The 22,542-nt window shown below is 36.6% G+C and overlaps 4 protein-coding genes across 4 annotated transcripts; 3 read left to right on the forward strand and 1 right to left on the reverse strand.

Moving 5' to 3' along the window:
- The first annotated feature begins 25 nt into the window (after nucleotides 1-25).
- On the forward strand, nucleotides 26-6,148 carry LOC149498587 (uncharacterized). Its single transcript, XM_089717983.1, has one exon. The coding sequence runs from the start codon at nucleotides 607-609 to the stop codon at nucleotides 1,429-1,431; it is 825 nt and encodes a 274-aa protein (XP_089574109.1). The 5' UTR covers nucleotides 26-606; the 3' UTR covers nucleotides 1,432-6,148.
- Nucleotides 6,149-6,382: 234 nt separating this feature from the next.
- LOC105632705 (blue copper protein 1a) lies at nucleotides 6,383-7,174 on the forward strand. The gene is made up of 2 exons (XM_012215146.2): nucleotides 6,383-6,586; nucleotides 6,699-7,174. The coding sequence occupies exons 1-2, from the start codon at nucleotides 6,421-6,423 to the stop codon at nucleotides 6,989-6,991; spliced, it is 459 nt and encodes a 152-aa protein (XP_012070536.1). The 5' UTR covers nucleotides 6,383-6,420; the 3' UTR covers nucleotides 6,992-7,174.
- Nucleotides 7,175-8,802: 1,628 nt separating this feature from the next.
- LOC105632706 (blue copper protein 1a) lies at nucleotides 8,803-9,705 on the forward strand. The gene is made up of 2 exons (XM_012215147.4): nucleotides 8,803-9,020; nucleotides 9,138-9,705. Exons 1-2 carry the CDS (start codon nucleotides 8,852-8,854, stop codon nucleotides 9,479-9,481), a joined length of 513 nt encoding a protein of 170 aa, XP_012070537.1. The 5' UTR covers nucleotides 8,803-8,851; the 3' UTR covers nucleotides 9,482-9,705.
- A 3,785-nt stretch (nucleotides 9,706-13,490) lies between these two features.
- On the reverse strand, nucleotides 13,491-22,081 carry LOC105632601 (uncharacterized). Its single transcript, XM_012215027.4, has 12 exons — nucleotides 20,432-22,081; nucleotides 19,074-19,163; nucleotides 18,761-18,994; nucleotides 18,464-18,685; nucleotides 18,268-18,376; nucleotides 17,452-17,610; nucleotides 16,320-16,381; nucleotides 16,155-16,234; nucleotides 15,936-16,012; nucleotides 15,802-15,836; nucleotides 14,087-14,135; nucleotides 13,491-13,685 (listed from the first exon to the last, which is right to left on the reverse strand). The coding sequence occupies exons 1-12, from the start codon at nucleotides 21,938-21,940 to the stop codon at nucleotides 13,681-13,683; spliced, it is 2,631 nt and encodes an 876-aa protein (XP_012070417.1). The 5' UTR covers nucleotides 21,941-22,081; the 3' UTR covers nucleotides 13,491-13,680.
- Nucleotides 22,082-22,542: the final 461 nt, after the last annotated feature.

Raw genomic sequence — 22,542 nt, forward strand, 5'->3', positions numbered from 1 at the left:
ATAAACCCTTTGTGCTATTAGAAAAAATAAAAATGCTATTAATTAAAAAAAAAAAAAAAGTGTATGTATGGATTCTCTAAATGAACCCTCGGTGCGACTGCCAGCGTCGTCGTCGGAGGTTGACCAACTGCTCCGCAGTAGTAAGAAGGTACGGATTCGGGATGGTGTAGGAGATGTGTCTGCGGCTGGTATGGGTGGGGAAGATTTGCTTTAAGGGCCGGATACTGAGGCGAATCGTCAGTTTTCTTTCAAGGACGGTGTGATGGGTGAAGCTGCTGTGGGTGGTTTTGCGGGTGTGAACTGGGAGGATGATATTGCTTCGTCGGATGATGAGCCAGATAGGGAAGATGATGAGGAGGATGACATTGAGTGTCCAACCATTCGCCTTTCGAAGATGGAGAAGAAGGTGTTACGACAGCAGTGGAAGCACACTCTTATTATCAAGGTGTTAGGGAGGTATATTGGTTTTAATTATCTGCAAAAGAGGTTAAGAGTGCTATGGTCGCTCAAATCTCCCATCGATATAAGTGAATTGGTTAATGGGTATTTCATGATTCGTTTCTCTAATGAATCTGAGTATGAACATGTTCTATTGGGGGTCCTTGGATGGTGGCTGATCACTACCTAACTGTTCGTCAATGGCAGCCGAATTTTTATCCTAAGCATGCCGCCATTGATAAAGCTTTGGTGTGGGTTCGTATGCCAAATTTGCCTATAGAATATTATGCCAAGAGTTTCTTATTGAGATTAGGGCATCGTATAGATAAGCCAGTTCGAGTAGATGACACTATGTTACAGGCATGTAGAGGTGAATATGCTAGAATGTGTGTTGAAGTTGACCTTTCCAAACCGCTTTTGTCCAAATTTCATTTCCAACGGAGGGTCAGACGAATAGAGTGTGAAGTCATCCACCTTATTTGTTTTCGATGTGGATGTTATGGACACTGTCAGGAGACTTGTCCTCAGAACCAGGTGCATATTGAAGTTGATGAGGGACAAGAAGAGGAACAAAACTCCGGGCCGCAAGATAATGTTACGGACCAGCATTGGCGAGGTTTGGAGGATGTGGTGGCGCCGGAGGCGGTGGACCGATTTGGTCCTTGGATGTTGGCTCAAAAAGTGGGACGACGTGGTTTCCAAAAACTGGGGCTCACAAATTCGAAAATTTCTGAGGCTAAGGAAAGACCCACTGTATCACGGAATCGTATCCCCGTTAATCACGCCGAAACAAGTGGGGCTGGTTCTAGGTTTGCTGCGCTATATGATCAGGCGTTTGAGGAGGTTATGGATGAAGAAACAACAAATGTCGTAGTGACTAATGTATGTGGACCGGGCATGGCAAAGGTTCCTGCCGTAAGTCAGCCTTCTAGGCAAGTCAATAAGAAAAGCCCAACATGCAGAAGCAGCCCATTGCTAAAGAAACGGGTCTAGTTGAAAACGTTGGGCCCAAGCATCAAACAAAACAGCCTGCTAAGTCTAAAGCTAGGCCTAGTACTAGTGTTGCTCCCTTTCAAAAGAGCTCCCCTCAATCCATACCACATCTCACAGCGGGTACAGGTGTTGAAGACAATCTAGTTAGTACAGCCCCTACTTCAGTAACGCTTCTTCCACAACATAAAAGCTCTCCTAATATTGCTGCTGCGACGGGAATGCACACTATGGTGGTTGGGCGGGCTGGGTTTGGGACTCTGGATACGCGAGTTGTTGATGAGGACATAGAAATCGTTGACCCAGATGCGGAGGCTCCAGGTATGATGGATTTTGAAGGAGGCTTTACCCCTGTTCCGGAAGCTGGTTCTATGGAGAACGCTTGTGTTGAGGATAGGGGAGTTATGGGTGATGTTTCTATTTCTCAGTAGCTCTGTTGTCCATCGTTTTGCATTTCTTTGCATTTTACAAGCTGAGTTCGTTCTTCTCTCCTTTTTCCTGTTTATGTCAATTTTAACTTGGAATATTCAAGGGGCTGCATCCAAGCGAAGTATGCGGGTCCTAAAGGATTTTTGTCGGCGGTACAAAACCAATGATTTTGGTGCTAATTGAAACGAAGATTTCTGGGCCAAGGGCTGATGTTATCTTTTAATATGGGTTTTGATGAATGGGTAAGGGTGGAGGCTGTTAGTATGAGTGGCGGAATATAGCTTTTTCGGAATTCGGTTATTGGTTCCATCTCTATCATTCGAACGCATTCTCAATTTATCCCGTGTCGTGTTTCTGATATTCATGGTCGCAGTTGGGAGTTCATTGCTATATATGGTCTCTGAACCAACATTATAGGTATTTCTTGTTTCCTCTTCTGGCAAGGTTTCATGTTTCTTCTCCAAGACCGTGGGTTCTGGTGGGGGACTTCAATACTATTTTGGACCCGGATGAGACTACTGGAACGGGCCCTCATGTTGTGCAACGGTGCTCGCGCTTTCGGGAATGGATCCAGCAGTTGGGGTTGGTTGATCTGGGTTTTTCTGGAACTAAGTTTACTTGGTCTACGGGTGCTGCTAGCAGCCAGTTTCAAGCGGCTCGTCTCGATCGTGTGTTGTGCAGTATGGATTGGTTCAATCTTTTCCCCTCTGCATCAGTCCATCATCTTGAAAGAGTTCTGTCCGACCATGCTCCTCTTTTACTGTGCCTAGGTTCTATGGAGAGGCATCATGCCCCGCCTTCCTTTAGATTCCAGGCAGCTTGGTTATTGGGTGCCAGTTTTCTCGATTTGGTGCGTAATAATTGGTCGTGTGCAGGTCCGTTACCTCAACATCTGCTTTAGTTAAGTCAGAAGCTCGTTGGCTGGAATAGAGATGTTTTCGGTAATGTTCAGCAACGAAAAATGAGACTCTTGGCTCGGATAAATGGGGTTCAGCAGCGGTTAACTTCTCATCCTCACAATGGTTTGTTGAATTTGGAGAGGAAATTAAAACTCGAGCTGGAAACCATTTTGGATCAAGAAGAACTAATTTGGTTTCAGAAGTCTAGAGAAAAGTGGATCGTGGAAGGGGACAGGAACACGTCCTTTTATCATGCTTCTGCGGTTCTAAAAAGCAAAATGAAACGAGCGGCTAGTCTAAAAAATAATGAGGGGCACTGGTGTTGGGATCAGGAGATATTTGTTAATTTTTATAAAGATGTATATTCAGAGGTAACATATGCTGCTTCTTCGGATGATATTCCTAATGGATTTGTGGTGTTATCGGAGGAGGAGAAGGGTAAGTTATCTGCAGGTTTTACAGCGGATGAAATTAAGCATGCTCTCTTCTCGATGGATCCATACAAGGCGCCAGGCCCGGATGGCTTTCAGGCGGTATTCTTTCAGAGATCTTGGAGTATTGTTGGTCCGGAAGTTACTCATTTTGTGTTGAATATTTTATCAGGTGGTGAAATTCCGGTGGGGTGTGTGATATTTTGGTGACCTTGTTGCCTAAAGTGGATTCTCCGGAGGTGATTAGCCAATTTCGTCCGATTAGTCTGTGTAATGTCTCCTTCAAACACATTACTAAGGTGCTGGTCAATCGGATGAAGTCTCTTCTTCCTAAGCTGATATCTCCTTCGCAAGCTAGCTTCGTGCCGGGAAGACAGTTACGTGATAATGTAATTGTCTTACAGAAAGTGGTTCCGTCGAAGTCGGGTAGTAATGGGTGGATGATCTTGAAAATAGATTTAGAAAAAGCCTATGACAGATTGAGATGGAGTTTCATTGAAGATTCTCTTCGCCTTGCTGGTTTTCCTGAGCCCTGGATTTCCATTATTATGAAATGCCTTGAGGCGTGTTCCATGCGGGTCTTGTGGAACGGGATTCCGTCAGAGAGTTTTCACCCGAGCAGAGGGATTAGGCAGGGGGACCCAATCTCGCCATATTTGTTTGTTTTAGCAATGGAAAGGCTGGGCCATTGTATCTCCCAGGCTGTGTCGGATAAATGTTGGCGTCCTATTTCAATCCCCCGTCAGGCACCAGCAATATCCCATTTATTTTTTGCCGATGAATTGTTGTTATTTGCGAAAGCTAGTGTAGATCAGATTGCAGTGGTTAATCAGTGTCTCCAGCAGTTCGACAATCTTTCTGGTCAACGGGTGAATATGGCCAAGTCGAAGATTTTTTTCTCTGCTAATGTTGATATGCCTTTGCGGACTCATATTTGCAGTACGGCTGGTATTTCTTTGACCGAGGATATTGGTGTTTATTTGGGTGTTCCTATCTTTAATGGTCGGGTTACCAAATCTGCTTTTGATTCAATGCTTTCTCAAATTGATGCTCATCTGGCTGGCTGGAAAGTCCAGTATTTGTCTTTAGCAGGGCATGTTACTCTTGCTAGGCCGGTCCTTATTGCGCTTCCTAATCATGTAATGCAATCAGTTTACATTCCTCGGGTGGTCTCCGATGAGTTTGATAAATGGGTGCGTAATTTTGTTTTGGGGGGACCTTCGGGGGAAAAAAACAGTTCATTTAGTAAACTGGAATCAGGTAACACTCCCTGTTAATAGAGGTGGGCTCGGAATTCGCACATGTAGAGAAATGAATAGTGCTTTTCTTGCCAAAATTGGCTGGAAACTCATTCGGGAAGACACAGGCCTTTGGGCTTCGATCTTGTGAGGTAAATATGTGCAAGGTAGAACTGGTATGGATATGTTTCTTCATAAATCCAATTCTTCCATTATCTAGTGGGGTATAATTCACAGTGCTGCTATTTTAGCAAAGGTTTATACAAATCGGTTTGCAATGGCTTGTTAACATATTTTTGGGAGGATATCTCATATCTGGTTAATTTCTCGGCCTTTGAGGGATTTTGTTTTAATGGAGGTTCCTCCCGATCTCTTACATCAGTCGGTAGCTTTCTTTTGGGATGGTCACGGGTAGAAATGGAGTCTATTAGAAGTGTTTTTGCTTTGCTGATGTTTGTCGCAGGTTGGAGTCAGTTTCGCCGGTTTCAGATGTTGAGGAGATGGATTGTTATGCTTGGCGCGGTATTAATTCTGGACTGTTTTCTGTCAAATCCCCATATCTTGTAGCAAAGGATGCAGATCGGGAGAATTCAGGACCAATATGGGTGAAAATCTGGAAATCTAAGGTTCCTCAGCGCATCCGTTTGTTCACCTGGCTGGTGCAGCGCGAACGGATTATGACATATCAGGAGCGGTGTAAGCGTGGCTTTACTACTGATGCTGGATGTAGTTTGTGTGGTATGGCCGTTGAAACTTGTGCTCATGTTTTGCGGGATTGTGCTTTTGCGAAAGAAATATGGACCCATGTTTGGGACAGGCCTTCCATGGTGCAATTTATGTATTATGTGTTTCTGATTGGGCCTTGATGTGCACTGTCTTGGTGAGCAACTGCTTTCAGGAAAGTAGCCCTCTTCAAGTTCTAATGATAACTATTTGGTGCATATGAAAATGGCGAAATGGGTTCATTTTCTGTGGGGAAAGGCTACCTCTCCAAGCACGTTTGAGTATGCTGAGATTTCATGTCAAATCAAATGCTTTTGCCTGGTCTGGTTGCGTGAAAAAAGCCCCTATGAGGTACAAGTCTCTCGTTTCAGTTGTGTGGGAATTTCCTAATTTTGGTTGGTACAAGTTAAATACTGACGGTGCGTCTAAGGGGAATCCTGGTAGCAGTGGTGGTGGAGGTGTAACTAGGGACTGTTATGGGAATTGGTTGGTGGCTTTCTCGTGCGTCTGGGGCTGTGTTCTTCTATGGAAGCTAAGATCCTAGCTTTGCTTCATGGATTAACAGTTCTTGAGATGTGGGTTGCAGGAAGCTCATTGTTGAAATGGACTCTAAGGTAACAGTGCAATTATTTACTGCTCCTTCTGGTTCCAACTTGAAGCTGGTCAATATGATTGTGCAATGTCAGAAATTACTCAAGAGAGAATGGTAAGTGAAGTTTCAACATTGCTATAGGGAAGCAAACAAGGTGGCAGATTATCTTGCGAACTTAGCTGTTACAGATGTTATGGGTAGAACAGTTCTGCATCACTCTCCTGCTGAGGTTGTTGATTTGCTGCGATGGGATTGCCAACAAGTGGCTTGGCCACGGGTTGTACCTTTGAGTAGCTAGTGTTTTGTTTGGGGTTTTTCCCTTCCTTTTAATAAGAAAAAATTATTAAAAAAATAAATAAACACTAGAAGAATATCAGTCAATTATTAATTTATAATTGAGTAGACCAAGTCAGCCAGGATTTTGCATGTATTTATAATTTGATGACAAATGTGTATGCATAATATTGTAATCATCTCCAAAATTTTGGTGAAGAAGAGTGCTTTCTATAAAGTAGAACTCCACTCATTCGGCCACCACTTGCCGTCCTTGGCCTTTTCAGTACTTAATTGCCACTCAAAAAACACTATAAAAAGGTCTCCAACTTAATTACTCTTCATGCAGCAAGCAACTATCTATCTTCTAGCCTTTTAAACTCAAATTAGCTAGCTGTAATAATCAAATGGCTTCTGATCAGGCTTTCATCATCTTCGTGCTCTTTGTTGCCATTGCTCCAATCACAATTTTAGCAGAAGAGCACGTAGTAGGGGATGAATATGGGTGGACTCCTGGGTTTGATTACCAGGCTTGGGCTAAAGACAAGACCTTTCAAGTTGGAGACAAACTTGGTAATTCCATTTTCCATTTCTCATATTAACTCTTCCACAGTTACGTGGTTTAATTACTAACATTAGATTGACAAAAACTAAAATATTACTGTGATTGGATTTAATTTTGTAGTTTTCCAATACCCTGTTGGTGCCCACAATGTGTTCAAAGTGAATGGAACTGCGTTTCAAAACTGCACTAAGCCACCACTGCAAGAGGCTCTGACTACAGGAAATGACACAATCATTTTAGCAACACCAGGAAGGAAATGGTATATTTGCGGCGTAGGCAAGCACTGTCTTGGTGGCCAAAAACTTGCTATAACTGTGCTATCTCAAGATTATGCATGGTCAGCCCCGGCTCCTTCTCCACTCAGCACCACAGAACCAAGTGCAACAAGAAGGCCATTCTTGAACTTCCATTAGTAGTGATATAAATATCAGAGCTTGGGTTTTGCTTTTACTGGTTATTTTGGAGATTTAATATTCAGTTTTAGTTTAGCCTTTAAGTCTTATTTTCTTATTTTGAAGTTGATGTATCCGGCAAAAACTCATGTTTCTTGCTGCAATAAATAAAATATTTCAGAAAAACCTTAATTGGTTTTAGTATAGATGACTTATGATCTTCATTGTTAAATAAACTAATAAAGTTTTTTTTTTTGGGAAAATAATTAATAAGTTAAGCTAGGTATAAAGATATAGTTTAAATATAAATATATAATCATATTATAAAAGTTGACGAGTATCAAGAAAGATTTACATGAAAACAAATGCTGTGTGTATATAATTAAATGTCATATATTTTCATTTATTTTTGTAGTCACTTAATATATTTACATAAAATGCATATGCAGAATGATCCTGAAAGGTATATTTTTTTTTTTTCCCCTTGATTTTTTTTTTTAAAAAAAACAAATCGTTGCTTGAAGCATACAATAGATATAATATACTTTAAAGGGAAAAAAAAAAAAAATATATATATATATATATATATACAAACTCAATCATTACTGTTAATTCTTATTAATATCAAATCTTTATCCTTTTAACTCTATGTTTTGTTGTTAAAATGAGGTAATTTTATGTAGTTACAATTCAACACTTGTGAAATGTGTGCTCTACATTATGCAATTTTGCGAATTGGATTCACCATAGCAAACTTGTCTCCTCTTTATTACCATGTTGAATTTCAGAGGTTTACTCAGAAGGAAATTACTTGTTTAGACCGAGTTCATAGCCATACTTATGAACCAAACCGATCACAGTAAAAATTCTTTTAAAAGTGTTTCGACTTTTTTTTTCCAGTATATGGTCAAAAATACTCTCGTTTCAATAATAAATATTATTTTCATCGGTTTGATTCATGAGTGAGGCCATGAACCCAGTTTAGATAAAACTTTCCCTTAATCAAAATTATTATTTTGTCTCTATTATTTGAAAAAATTACTGTAAAATTTCTGGAGTTTGATACTATCAAACTACTTAGTATTTTCGTTATTTTCGTTCTTGAGTAAGAGTAGTTCATTAGAAATGTGATAGATTAAATAATAACAATACATATTAAACGTGATTGACTAAATAGTTAAATATTGTAAGGTATTTAAAGACAAAAGTGGCGGTTTTTGAATGGAAGGACTAAACAATGTAATACAATCAAACCTTAACGATTTCACATTAATTTATATAAACAATAAGGTAATATAAGTCAATTTCATTGTAATTTACCCGTCAAAAAATGCCATTCATGCTTCCATTTGCTGATGGTTAAATTATTTTGCATTATCACCACTATCGAACGATGAAGAGGAAAATGATCCATTTGCTCAAATTTATGGATTGATCGAGCTACATATGCCAAATTGCTGATGCATAAACTTTAATCTGTTAACATAGTCACCTGGTTGTATAACATCTCTCTATATATATGTTTCGGAGCAGAACCCAACATTTAAAAAATAAAATAAACCCACTAAGTACCAGGAGTATGTCTATATGCTCTTATATATATATACACACATATTAAATCTATGGCACATGGCTTGCTTTGTGTTTGTGTATATTAGCTATTATATATATTCTTGTCGCCTGCAAGCTATTTCGGGTAAATCAATGTTAATTTCTTGTGCCGACCGTTGCCGGTTGCTCTAATACATTAATTTTGTCGTAAAAGGTTATCTATAAATAAGACCCCATATTTTCCTTAAGCAGAACAACACATTCTATTGGAGATTAATTAATTACAGTAATTAAGGAGGCATCAGAACTAACTTAATCGATCAATCTTCAATGGCTTCTAAAAGTTATCAGTTTGTTTGCTTTGCCATTGTTGCAATTATTCTTCCCACAGTGGCCATGGCAACTGATTACGTAGTTGGTGATGATGAAGGCTGGAAAGTTGGCGTTAACTACACTGAATGGGCTAAGGACAAAGTATTTTACGTTGGTGACAGATTAGGTATGTATAATCGAGTTTCTTCATTTGATTTTTCCATTCAAAAGCATGAATATATTTAGCTTTCGAATTATTTCAAGAACACTTAATTTTCAAATTTGATGCAACACAAAATTGCAGTGTTCCAGTACCAGTCACCACACAATGTATACAAAGTGAATGGAGATCAGTTCAAGAATTGCATACCTTCCAATGATCTTTTGAACACTGGAAACGACACAATCCCCCTTGGGAAACCAGGCAAGAAATGGTACATATGCGGCGCTACTGGTCACTGTGCTCAAGGCCAGAAGCTAGTCATTAATGTCGAATCTAATGGTCCAATATCTGATGCACCAGAATCTAATGGTCCAATATCAGCACCAGCACCAACTCCAGAATCCAATGATTCCTACACATTTGTCTCATCTTGGTTTCAGATTTTGATTGCAGCTGTGGTTGCAATTGCAATTGTTACACTATGATCCCAAGAATCATCATAGACATATTGAGTTTACTTCTCAACAATAAGGTTTTAGCATGGATACAATTATTGTTATTTTTATTAATTTTATTTCTGTGTTGTGATGCAGCACTTGCCTTTAATAAGCTGCCATTCCTTGTATTAGATTTTTATTTTCTTTTGTGAGGAGCAATTTTGTATTGGCATTCTCTTGAAATGGAATTTATTAACAATGATATTTGGTTATTATGCTCTTGACAATAAAATTTTGGTTTTTATTAGTAAAAAAAGATCAAAGCATTATGAGGTTCAACTCAAGAGTGGCAATTTTTCTTCGTTGGTAAATTATTGCTGCTAGAACTCTGCACCAGAGTTTTCCTGTGGCTCATAAACTCCATCCAGATTTTCACTGGCTATCTCAACGTCAATCGTATTGACAGGCTTCTTCACAAGTGTATGAAATCGCAAATAAATAAATGAGTAAATTATCATCCCACGAAAATTATATATCAATTATCAAAATTGTGTTAACTTACTATTATTTAAACGTTAATAAAGAGAGTGTATTTGAAAATAAAAGAATTAAAGTAAAACCAACAAGAACGAGATCAAGCAAGAAGTTATTAAAAAGAAATCAAGGTTTAAAAATTACTAGGGATTTTGGCTTCACTTAATTCTATCTAGTTTATCCTATTAGTTTGATAATCAACTTTAATTATTCAAGAAGGCGAAACAACCCTAAATTCGCTAATAAGCTCTCTTGATGTTTTATTAGTTATTTTAACCTAATTCAATTAGCCATCTCTCAATGGTGCAACCAAACGTAGATTAAATCACTAAGTTCTATGATTATTCAAGAATTCACAAAATTAAGGCTTTTAATTTTATGAAAACCTCGGATAAGTCAAACCATCTAGTTCTCATATCAAGTTGTTATTCTCATGATTAATGAAATAGATTAATCCATGAGATAAATTCTACCTGAAAGCATTAAAATCAATAATAAATTTTACTTGAATAAAAAAATCAAATCTAATATTATAAACTGAAGTTGAATTTAAATTACATCATATCCGTAGTAAAGAGATTTAGCTCAACATAGTGAATAAATCAACTCAATTTGTAAATAATCTTATAAAGAATAATAAACAAAAGAGAGTTTAGAAATAAAAACCAGTCAATAATTGTCTTGAATAGTTTCTTGAATCTTGACATCAGCTTGAGTACTTGAAGTCTTAAAGAGAGAGAAAACTATCTAGAAAACAAGAAAACCAGAAATCAAAAGATCTCTCTAACCTAGCTAAACTCTCTCTTTTTATAGACTCCATGAGAAATCTCCGAATTTGATTAAGAAATAGAATCTCTAATGAGGAAGAAATAGATTTGATGTAGGAAACTATTTAGGCTTTGTATTCTTCGATTTAGGATTCTTCTAGCGGCTTGATAGGATTTAAACTTGATTAGCACGTCAGAAAAGCATCTCATGCGAGTCCATGCAAACAGCACGGGCTAAATTTGTCTTTTTCGGCCTAATATGAAGTCAGGCAATCAGCACGGATGTGCTAGAAAGCACAGTATGGGTGTGTTATGCTTTGAGTCTCCAAGGTGAATGCAGCACGGGCCGTGCTCAAGTGAGCATGCCCTTGGATCGATATTCTCTTGAGGCACAGGCGTGCTAGATAGCATGACTGGAGTGTGCTAGACTCTGAATTTCCATGATAATTTCCCTTGAATTCAGCACGGGGGTGCTGAATTGCACACCCAGGGCGTGCTCGACTCTGAGAGTTTTGCTTAACTTCACTCTTTTCTGTATTTTTGACTGATTTCCTATCTAAATCCTATAAAATTCCTAAAGTTCAAGTGATATGTGATTCAAGGAAGCTTTATTGAAAAACATAAATAAACTCAGTTGGAATAAAATAGAAATTAACAAAAACTAAATAAAAACCTAAATAAAAAATGCTAAAATTAACTATAAAAATAAAACCTATCAAAATTCTTCAAACTTAAACCATTGTTTTTCCTTAAGCAACAAAACTAAAAACAAAAGAAGAACACAAACTATATACACTAACAAGGCTACCTCATTATGGTCTGGGATAATTACTCACAATTTCAGGAAAATATCAAAATTAAGTAACATGAAAATAAATCAAGTGTTTCCTTCAATAATTATATTTTAGCCAAAAACTAAATTGTTAGCAAAATAAATTCTTAAATGTAAACAAAAGTTAATAAGATATTTAACACCAAAAAATATTCAGATTATGACAAATAAGTTATGAATCTTCAAAGCATTATTAATCTTTGAATAGATTGATATTGATTCAATATTTCCATAGGCAAAAATATTCGTCCCCTTTCCCAATTTAAATGCAGCACACTTAGAAGAAATCAAAAGGTATTTGATTAGGGTTGAAATGAAGTTTTAAGGTTTAAAGATTAGTTTAGCAAAGAAAATGGATAAAAGACGACAAAAAGTACAAAGAATGAATGATATCTATATTTAATTAAATCAAAGCGTATGTTCTTATTTGTAAAAGGAGATTTTGCTTGAAGTTCTTCACTAGCTAAAAATTAGAGAAACTTTGGCAAGGTTTCTTCATAACATTTGATAATTTCTTCCTTGCTCTAAAATTCCCCAAACTTCAATTTTGATTACTTGTTCTTTCCTAGGGCATTTCTTCTTTGAATTTCTTACTTTTTTTGCTTGCTAGTGATTATGAAATAATCTCCCTTTTATTCCCTTGCTATGTCTTAATAAAATCAATTCCTTCAATTATAAATTATTGTACTTAGGTATGGATTCTCAAATTGATTTTATGGCTAGGTTTTAATAAGGGTAAATAAGAAAATTTTGATTGTAGGCTTCAAATTGATTGCAAATGTCATAATTCAACTTAGGGTGGCCTAGGCTAAAAATGAGTTATAAACAAAGAATCCCTAAATCATTTTTTTTCCTAATGCGAACATTAAAAACGTTGCCTCGAGAGAAATTCTAAATTATTCTAGGAATGTCGATAAGTCTTGATCAAACATACATACCCATCATAAAAATTCACAAAAATTGGTGTTTATGATCTTAAAAATAAAAATGCTTAAATCAAAGAATCATATTAAGTCAAGACTTTAATTTTTAAGATAAAACATGACTAGAGTAGAAAATAACTCAAAATATCACAATTTTCATAAATAATGATAGTTTCTTATCTTGCTTATAATTATTTCAACCATATTAAGCTTAAAAAAATATATAAAAAAACAAAACTTTTGACTAAAATTTCCCTTCTCGCAATTTTACTCTAGCACATTATCCCCAATGTGCCTAAAATCAATTCTCCAAACTTATCATATTATCAAGAATGTGACAGAAAAATAAGAGGGCAAAGAAACCATTACCACCATTGTATTGAAAATTACAATAAGAATCAAGGAAAAGATATGATAAGAGCCGGACGCCAAAAAGTATCAATCTGCGAAAAGAAACACTAAACAAAAGAAAACACAAGCACAAATATTCAAAATACTTAATGGAAACAGGAACGGTGTCTGAAAATATGTAATAATCAAAAGAAATTCAACTCAACATAGCAAGAAATACGAAAAACAAAATAATTAAAACCAATCATTCTGCAGGTGGTGGAAATGGATGTAGCTACAGCAACTATATTACTATCTGGAGCTGATTGTTGATCCCATACATAACCTCTATGGACCAGAAGAAATCATGGTCTCTATCCCCTGAAAATGAGCACCAAACATATCCATTCTAGACATTTTACGTGCAAACACTTCTTCATTGGATAAGTTGGATGTTCCGTTAAAAAGAAGCGCCAGTTCTAGATGTACTTGTATCAGCAAAAGTACCCAAACTAACTGTTATCAGTCATCATCAGCCAACAACTACTAACTAGTATGAACCGCTGAACCAAACAGATACTCAATGACTATTCAAAAACAGAACCAAAATCAAAGCAATATAACCTAAATATCAATTTTCATGCTCTCTGATACTTCGTGAAAAAAGGAGGTATGAAATAATTAAAGTATAACTGCTATTAAAAGAATTAAGTTAACCTATACAAGATTTTTCATATATTACATTATTAATTGCAACAACAAATGATACAGGTTAACTTAGAAGACGCCGCAAGTAAAAAATTTCCTCGCTTCATCCTAAAAGCCTGTTAGTTCCGCCTTTTCCAACATCAGATGAATTCATCAATCTGTACAAAATGAAGAAACTATCAGCAGAACTAAATAATTAAAATTTGAAAATAGTTCACAGAAATGTATACCCAAACCCAGTATTTATAGGCCAAGGACATGGTGTTCAGAGTTGAGTTTCAAACTTTTAACCAAAACAATAAAAATTGATTTCTAGGTGGTAGTGTTTGCACCTCCAACCACTGTCTATTAACCATCAAACTACCACCAACTAATCACAACTGCCAATCTAAACAGATCCTTGACCATTCTCATTTTGTACGGGATAGAAACTGTGGAACCAATCAATTGAAATGAAGACTTTATATTTCCAACCAATAAATTTTCTTCTAGGATATTTCGAAAAATTTATAGAAATAATGAAGATAGGTTCAGGTAATGGGGCAAAATGTGTGCTTACATCTGTAGTAGTCTCTGCCAATATTTCCTCGGCAAGGAGCATCTTCCCTCTGCAATGAAATTCATATATTACTATAAACAGTGATATTTTCATATTACACTAAATACATGTGAAGGACATATTTAGTACTTCCCTAGAAAATCATATCTATTGATACTAAAGGGCTATAGATAGACAAAGGAACATAGAGGTAAAGCAGGCCGAACAGTATGAAGCATTCTTTATGCTCCAAATCTATCATCGGCAAACATAATGAATTTGAACTTAGACATACAAAAATGACTCTGCTATCAGTGCAATCATCATTCATTTGCAAGATGAACACAGGTGCCTTCAGCCCTGTCTTACTAAACTGAGATTCAATAATAGCAGATAATAAATAACAAAATCTTCAGGAAGGACCATAAATCTTTCAAAATGAACTCTGAAAGCTGCAAAATAAATATTCAACGCCATTCATGATAATATGTTGGCCAGCCGATTAGGACTAAGACTTGAGTGAAGGGTGCTGACAACTCTTTCCTTTGCTTTCTATTTTTCCTTCGGTGTTTTGCATATTCGAAGCCCCAGTAGTTGGCTTGAATATTGACCTTTCCTTTTTATTTCTTTTCAAATTGCTTCCTTGTGTACTTCCTATATGCTGGTATTGTGCTAAATTTATGATAATGAATTATTTTCTTTATTTACAAAATGCAAATGAAGCATCCGAGAATCCTCTTATCTGAGAGGCAGATATTACATTCTGTATTGGCATACCAGTGATTGGGGTTGGATTGCCCCATCCCTCTCCTTCTATGGATTCCTAACCTGCTTTTGGAAGTAGTTGGGCTACCTCCCTGTTCTCTGCCACCATGCCCTTCTATGGATAGGATAGTCCTTTGCATTAAAAGTAATAGGATGGGGATCATTTGGAACTATCCCCTGCACTGGAGAAACCTAACTCTAAAGCCAAAGGAATCTCTCTCATTACAGCCCCCCATCTGACATAGATAAGGGCAGCTAGAACCATTCTTTCACACACATTACCTGAAAAACTTCCTTCTGACTCCATAAGCCCGCCTACCACCTCCAAAATTGGAATTGATAAATCAATATTGGCGTTCTGATGCATCCAAAAGGAACACTCTTTAAGTGTATATGATATCTACAGGTAGGGATTTCATCAGTGACTTGAATTCCCCCTATCCATATTAGAGGAGGCACGCTTCTCTCTAATTCAGACCTTTGCAAGGTACAACAACCTATAATTTTTTTATCTGGTCAGAGAACAGGTTATTGGCTAACAAAGGAGTGTTTACAATAACGACAACATGGACAAATGGAAGTCTCCATCCACAAAGGGAAGGGCAGAGGCGGCCATGCCAATGATTCAAATTATACAGCAAAATCAATTTTCTTCATGCCAACGCGGTAAATAATATTAACATCAGATTCTCTCATTTGTAAATGGAAGTATACAGTTGGTGTGACAGAATTGGAACCGACAATCCCCACTCCAAATAAGATAACAGCAGTATTCATAGAAAAATTTATTTGAAAGTGTAATCAGAGTGGCTTGTTAGATTCCCAATTTCATATGTGACATTAGTTGAGTGAAAAACTTAGATCTTCTCTAGAACAATCTTCTACCATCAAAAGGAATATGCAAAGGAAAAAAAAAGGTCTTTCGTTGGATTACTACAGCAATTAAAATTTCTAAACGAATTGATCAGTACCTGAAAAGTATTCGCATAATCTGAATATCTGTGACCTGACAAAAAAAATGGAAAACAATGTGAAACTAAAATAACAAAACTATACATAACTAAGTGTTATCATAAATCAACATTAATGCCACATAGGAGTTCACCTATTGAATAATCAGCACCTCGTTGCTGATAATAAGAGGGAGGAGCCACACCAAAGCTTGGGGGAACTTCATCATAGCTAAGGAGAACAAAAAAAGAAGAAAAAAAAAAGGTTATTTGTTAAACGGTCATACTACAATCAAGCAACCTTGGTGTGTAGGGGTTGGGCGATTACATATAAGTAAATGGAAGAAATTAGAAGGAATTCAAACGAGATTTACCTTGGGCGTCCAGCCGGAAATGAATTTTCCATACGAACACGTGGGTACCCTCTTAGTTCTGAATAGTTTAAATTATCTCCCTGCATATATAAAGATAATTTGAGGGCAGCTGACAATGAAAGATATAAATTAGAAAGGTTTGTCCAGCAATCAGTTAGAACTTACCAAAGCAGAAAAAGTGCGTTTCTGTCCAGGTGATGATTGCTGATAATCCAGATTGGCCATGCCTATCCATCAGTGAGAGAGAGAGAGAGAGAGAGAATAAGTGGAAGCATCTCAAAATCAAGTATTTCCGTAAGAATTCTGTTTTTTCTGCTTTTAGCGGAATAGCTAAAAGACTGCAGAGATACAAGGGACTGTAATTTGTAAAGCTGGAATAAAAGAGACCTGCTATTATCTTCCCTGAGAGCGACTATCAATGGACAATGTGGGAATGATATTAGGATATTTGATGATTAAGACAAAGCAAACATGGATTTATACGCAAGACCAGCCTATGCCCCAAGTAACCTCTATTGCATTTGTAATATCCCCATTAATTCCTAGCTCCACAAGTCTTGTTTAATTCTCATGGTAAGCCTTGCTTTGAATCAGATTAAAGTTGTAAATGACAGAAATCCAGCATGCAGCACACATCAAGACTGGTTTAAACTTTTCCCAAATTGATATTAAGGAATGTTTGATCTTGTAAACATGCAGCAGAGCTCAAGATTGTTGATTAATATTGTCAACATTTTGCTCCCAACTTTGGAATGATGTTAAGATGGTTAACACAATCCTTATTGATCTCTATCACCAGCAGATATTTTCTTGCGGCAGTTAATGTCTCGTGTTTTATTTCTGCTCACAATTATGGAATGTTATTTAGTTGATTATAAAAACTCCATATGGGACCTGTTGCCCCCAATTTTAGGAAAAACAGTAGCTAACGAAAGTTGGGTGTATAGCCACATCGGTATACCAGGTCAAGCATCTCCTTGTGAAGGATTTCTTAAATTTCATTAATGATTAGTTGATTAACAATGGGAACCTTGGCAAGGATCCTGCTAATACCAGTTCATATTGATAATTGACTAGCCTATATTGACCAAAGTTGCACTATATTCAACCAAAAATGAAACTGCAGTTAATGCAAGAAGCATATGGTAATTATAGGCAGAGAAGTCCATCAAGAATTCTTGAGCATAAATCAAAAGTATCACGTTTCATTGGTATGTACACCTAAAAGTTCCGTTCTGATTCAAAACCAAGAAGTAACCAAATCTAGAATAAAACAAGATAGATAACAACAAAATACCTGTACCCAATCTTGATTGCATTTGCTTCCATAGAGCTCTCTCTGCTAAGAGTTTCTCAAGATCAGCAGTTCCAGGGGATCTTGTATCATCCGTCCTCTGATTGTTAATTTGAATTATAGGAGTTTCCTTTATTTTGGGTTCAATTGGCTTTTCAGGACCTGAAAGAAAAGGAAGTGATACTTCATCATCCTACCACGCACATGTTTCTCACTATGAGAGAAAAAAAAAAAAAAGAAGCAAACTGGTCCGTTTTAGTAATCTTGTGATCCCCAAGCTTTTAGACCACTAGGTTATGAAATATGATGTCATTGCTAAAAAATGGCTTTCTCCACTCTCCAATTTATGTATGAGCTCTTCTATATTATATTCTATTCTATTTATATATTTAATTTAGGATCTTTTTTTTTTTTCCTTTTCTCATTTCAGGCCTATCGGAAAGATAAAACAGCATTTGCGTTTACTTCATTATTGTCATTTATTTTATTTATTTTTTACTAATTTAGGTTTTTCTTGTATTACTAGTAATTGATGGATTCCTAACTTGGTAAACTTGTCCAACAAGGTACAAATGTATGTTTATCTTCTTACCATCAACTACTATCCCAAGGTTAACATGCAGAAACCTCTTCTCCGGTGCACAATTTAATAAGGGCAACAGTCTTAGCGGGAATCAGCATGCCACAAGAAATTAATCAAAATATATTTTTTTTTTTTGCTTTTATTTTATTCAATCCTTCGACAATTGAAATGTATATTCCATCAGATATTATCCATACATGAATTATATTTGCCACTGGGAGAAAATAAACACTCACGTCGGTTCACTTGCTTCTGTTTGGAAATTTCTTTATTAGTAGACTTCTGGACTTTTTTATGAGGCTTGCCCTTAGGCATAGGTTTTGCAAGGGATACCTTCACATTTACCTAAACATCGTAGCATATACATCATTTAGTTATAAAATAATACATATCATAATAAGCAAACTCAGTTTCTTTGAAAGAAAAAAAAACCTGAGATCCCTCAACTGCCAGCATTTCATTCTTGAATGATTCGATGCATGCAAGAGCTGCTTCACGGTTCTTAAAATTAATGAAGGCAAAGTCCTTTCTCCTTGAAGAATGTAGATTGCGGGAAAGAACAACGTTTTCAATTTCTCCAAACTTCGTAAAGTAACTTCCCACTTTCTCTTCATCCCATGAGGAAGGTAAATACTCTGCATAAACTGACTTCACCTGCATAAAGCATAGATAAGTGAAGAAATAATTGCATCAGGAACTCTAAAAGATAAGAAGTCTTAGTGGACAGACCTTGAGAAGTTCTTCTTCATCTGGCTCACTTAAGGGTTCAGCCCAAGCAACTTTTATATTTTGAAGCTTTAGCAGGTCCTTTTTTTGGAGTTTCTTGAGAGCAATTTGAGCATCTTTATAAGTTTCAAGCTCTAAAAATGCAAACCCACGATTACGTTCCACATTAGAAGGGTCAATCATCACTGTGACTTTATCTATTTTTTCAATTCCTATCTCTTGCAAAAGTTTTATAACCTGTCGGACATGATATATAACTTTGAGATTGATAATTCAAACATTCAGTGAAGAAATCAATATATGCACAAGCCCTTACATCTTCATTTTTCCACTTTTTGTCAATGTTACCAAGAAAAAGTGTATCATTGCCCTCAACTGGTGCTGTAGTACACTGCTTTCCACAAATCTATAATGTGAAATGAGAAGGGGGGAGAAAGAGAGATGTTTAGTCATAAATAGAATGATGATCAAACTAATATGAGTAGCTAAAAGTATCGCAAGATCATGCAGCAGATGAAAATGACGATGGGGAAATTTTCAATTTTAAAACATGAGGCAGATTTAGGATAAACTTGCAGTCACAATTAGGAGTATCGGGACAGAAAAACATCAAAAATGAAACAAGTCTCTCCAATAATCTCATCCTATGGTCTTGTCATCAGGAACTTGTATTGTATGGAAATTATAGTCAATATGGAAAGAAATCACTTCAAATTTTTGTTTCCATTTCAAAAGGAGTATTCCATCACTAAATGCGGCATGCGATTAATGATAAAGAACAAAACAGTTCAAATCGCTGAAATTAATAAAAGCAGTGGACTTGATCTTAGTTATAAGCAGTCTTAATGATATCAACTTTCTATCATTATATGCACCAACTCATTGTACTGAATATCTACTCGGAGTCTTGACAAGCATTGTCAATTGAAAAGGAAGAAAAACTACCATAGCGGAGTGAGGTGCTATAACAAGAGTTGAGGATATAATATATTCTGAGGTTATATAGTTTGATGTCACTCTAAACTGCCTAGATTTCAAAGACATGCACATGGCAACCAGAAATCAATGTTATTAGAATCATATGATTCCATTTGAATCGTGCAATTTGAGTTGATTCTCATGCCCAATGATACAAATACTGTGTGTGATGGAATCAAAGGCGAATAGTCAGAATGGCAACGAATCGGTAGATTCAAATGATTCGGAGACCTATTTTTGACTAAATAGTTTGATATTTTGAATTTGAAGACAACAAAACCGTTGGGTTATCTTTCCTTTTGTGTTATAGTCGTTGTTTTATCTTTCCTTTTGTGTTATAGTACATGATTTCAAATTGAAATTTATATAAATACATGATTTGAAATTGTATTTTTAGTATCTTTCGATAAAATTAATAGGAAATACGTGTATAAATGTTTATGTGTTAGTCTTAATTGATTTTGAAAAGTAATATCGAATTTTACAATTCAATTTGATTCTTGATTCAGAAAATTAGGATTCGGATCCTTGATTCGAATCTCGGGTTGACAACTATGCAAGAAGTTTCCAAACTTCGACCAGTTAGCCACTTGTCTTAGTTAAAGTTTACTTTCGCTATACTACCATGAAGCGAAGATACAAATTTCATTCAAATAAAAAGGGCAAAATTAAAATTAAATCCATAGAAGTGATCACCTCAACATTTGAGTATTTGTCCAATGCCTTCTTTGCATCAGCTGCTGAAGCAAACCGCACAAATGCAAAGCCCTTATTCTTCCCTGTCTTGCTATTAATCACCAACCTTACCTCCACGACATTACCCACTTCCTCAAAAACTTTCCTGACGTCCTCCTCTTTAGCAACAGTGTTCAATCCACCAATAAAAATCTCCGTCTTCCTCCTCCTCCTCCTCTCCAGTGCTTCCAATTCACCACTTAAAACTATCCTGCCATTACCTTTCTCCACGTCCTTCTCAACCTCCCCATATCCACTCCTCAAGCCAGCAAACTCACTATTTCTGTCCCCAGCTACACCAAGATTCACCACTTCCATGGGCATTGCAGTAGCAGAATCAGATTTCTCAGCTACAAAATCATTCTTTTCACCATTTACTGGAATTTCACCCACAGAAACTTCTTTACTTTCTTCATCAATTGTCTTCAACTTTTCAACTTCCGTAGAAAAACCAACAGAAAACTCGCTATTTCTATCCCCAACTGCATTCACATTTACCACTTCCATAGGCTTTGCAATAGCAGAATCAGATTCAACTGCACCATCATTCTTTTCACCATCCACTAGAATTTCACTAGCAGAAACTTCTTTTCCTTCTTCATCCGTTGTTTTCAACATTTGAACTTCCGTAGAAGCATCAACAGGCTGATTTGGGTTTTCAGCTTCTTCAACTGACAGTGTCACGGTAGCATCAGAAATTTCAACCGGGACAGAAATTGAAGAATCAACCTTTCCAACTTCCTGCTCAGGTATGGTAGGTTCAACATTGAAAATCTCCCGTTGTTTCTCCAATCTTTTATCCTCTGATGATCCTTCACTCAATTTGACCATTGCAACTTCTTGTAATGTAGGAGAAACACCATCACCGCAGCTAATTTTTCCACCATTATCATCCAAAACCTCCTCTGTCGTCAATTCTTTATTTGAACGAGCAAGCAGGCCCTTAAGCATTGATTTAGGCACTCTCTTCTTCACTATTTTCTTCACAACCTTGACCACCACCTTCTTCTTTTTCTTCTTCGGCTTCCCTGTCTCATTAGCACTCTCGCTCCCAGCAATCGCTGCATTCCCCAGCATTCCGGTGCCAATTCCAGGCGTGACTTCCGGATTCCCATTCTCCTGAGCTAGGGTTTCGTTTCCCGCGCTAATTATTTCATTTCTTGGTTCCATTGCAGAATTTTGCAGCGTCTCTTCCACTGCGCTTACGGACCCGGTTTCTGCATTACCTATAATCGAAGGTCTAGAGGAAGCTGTTTCTGTTGCGATCGGAGGAGAAAAAATCGGCAAAGCGGTACCTTGAGGAGCTGATTCTGCTGTTGTTTTGATTTCACCATTGTGTTGAAATTTAACAGCGGTCAAGGAACTAGAAGAAGGATTAGGGCTAGTGCTAGGGTCAGGAACGGAACGCTTGGAGGTGGCTCTCACGGCGCGTTTCGGGCGGGGGCCTGGAGGCTGCTTCTTCGGAGCCATTTTTTGATGTTTTTTATCTTCTTTTTTCTTATTTTCAGAGGTTTCTCTTTTTTTTTTTTTTTAACACCAAAAGGAAAGGAAGTAGAACTATAGCCTACAGTAGATTACCGTTTCCTGGATCAGAGAGAATTCACTCTTGATTCTGTGCATTTACATAAAAGATGTTTGTCTTTGTTAAAGAATGACGAAAATAACCTACAAATAAAAATATTTATCTTAATTATTTCTCCAAAAAAAATAATCATTTTAATTAAACCACAGAGTTAACTCAATTTTTAAGATTGAATTGAAATCCTTTTTTTTTTTAATTGATAGATTTTGAATTTGAATCTTTAATCTCTCAAATTTCAACAATAATAATATTAATTAAATCTTAAATTGTAAAAGAAAAAGCATGATACAACTTGAACTCTACCCTTCAAAAAAGAAAAAACTTGAAATCTAAAACTCGTTAAGAAATAAATGCATAATTTATAAATTTGAAAAAAATAGTTGTCATTTATGCTTTAGAAATCCAAATATCTCAAAAGCAATTTATGTTTTATTTGATGAGTTGAAATGAAAGCCGCATTTGACAACAGCTTTTTAAATAATTTTTAACA

Source organism: Jatropha curcas, chromosome 2 (genome assembly GCF_041381405.1).
Source record: "Jatropha curcas cultivar XTBG-Jc1 chromosome 2, XTBG_Jcur_1.0, whole genome shotgun sequence".
In the NCBI taxonomy this organism is placed as follows: domain Eukaryota; kingdom Viridiplantae; phylum Streptophyta; class Magnoliopsida; order Malpighiales; family Euphorbiaceae; genus Jatropha; species Jatropha curcas.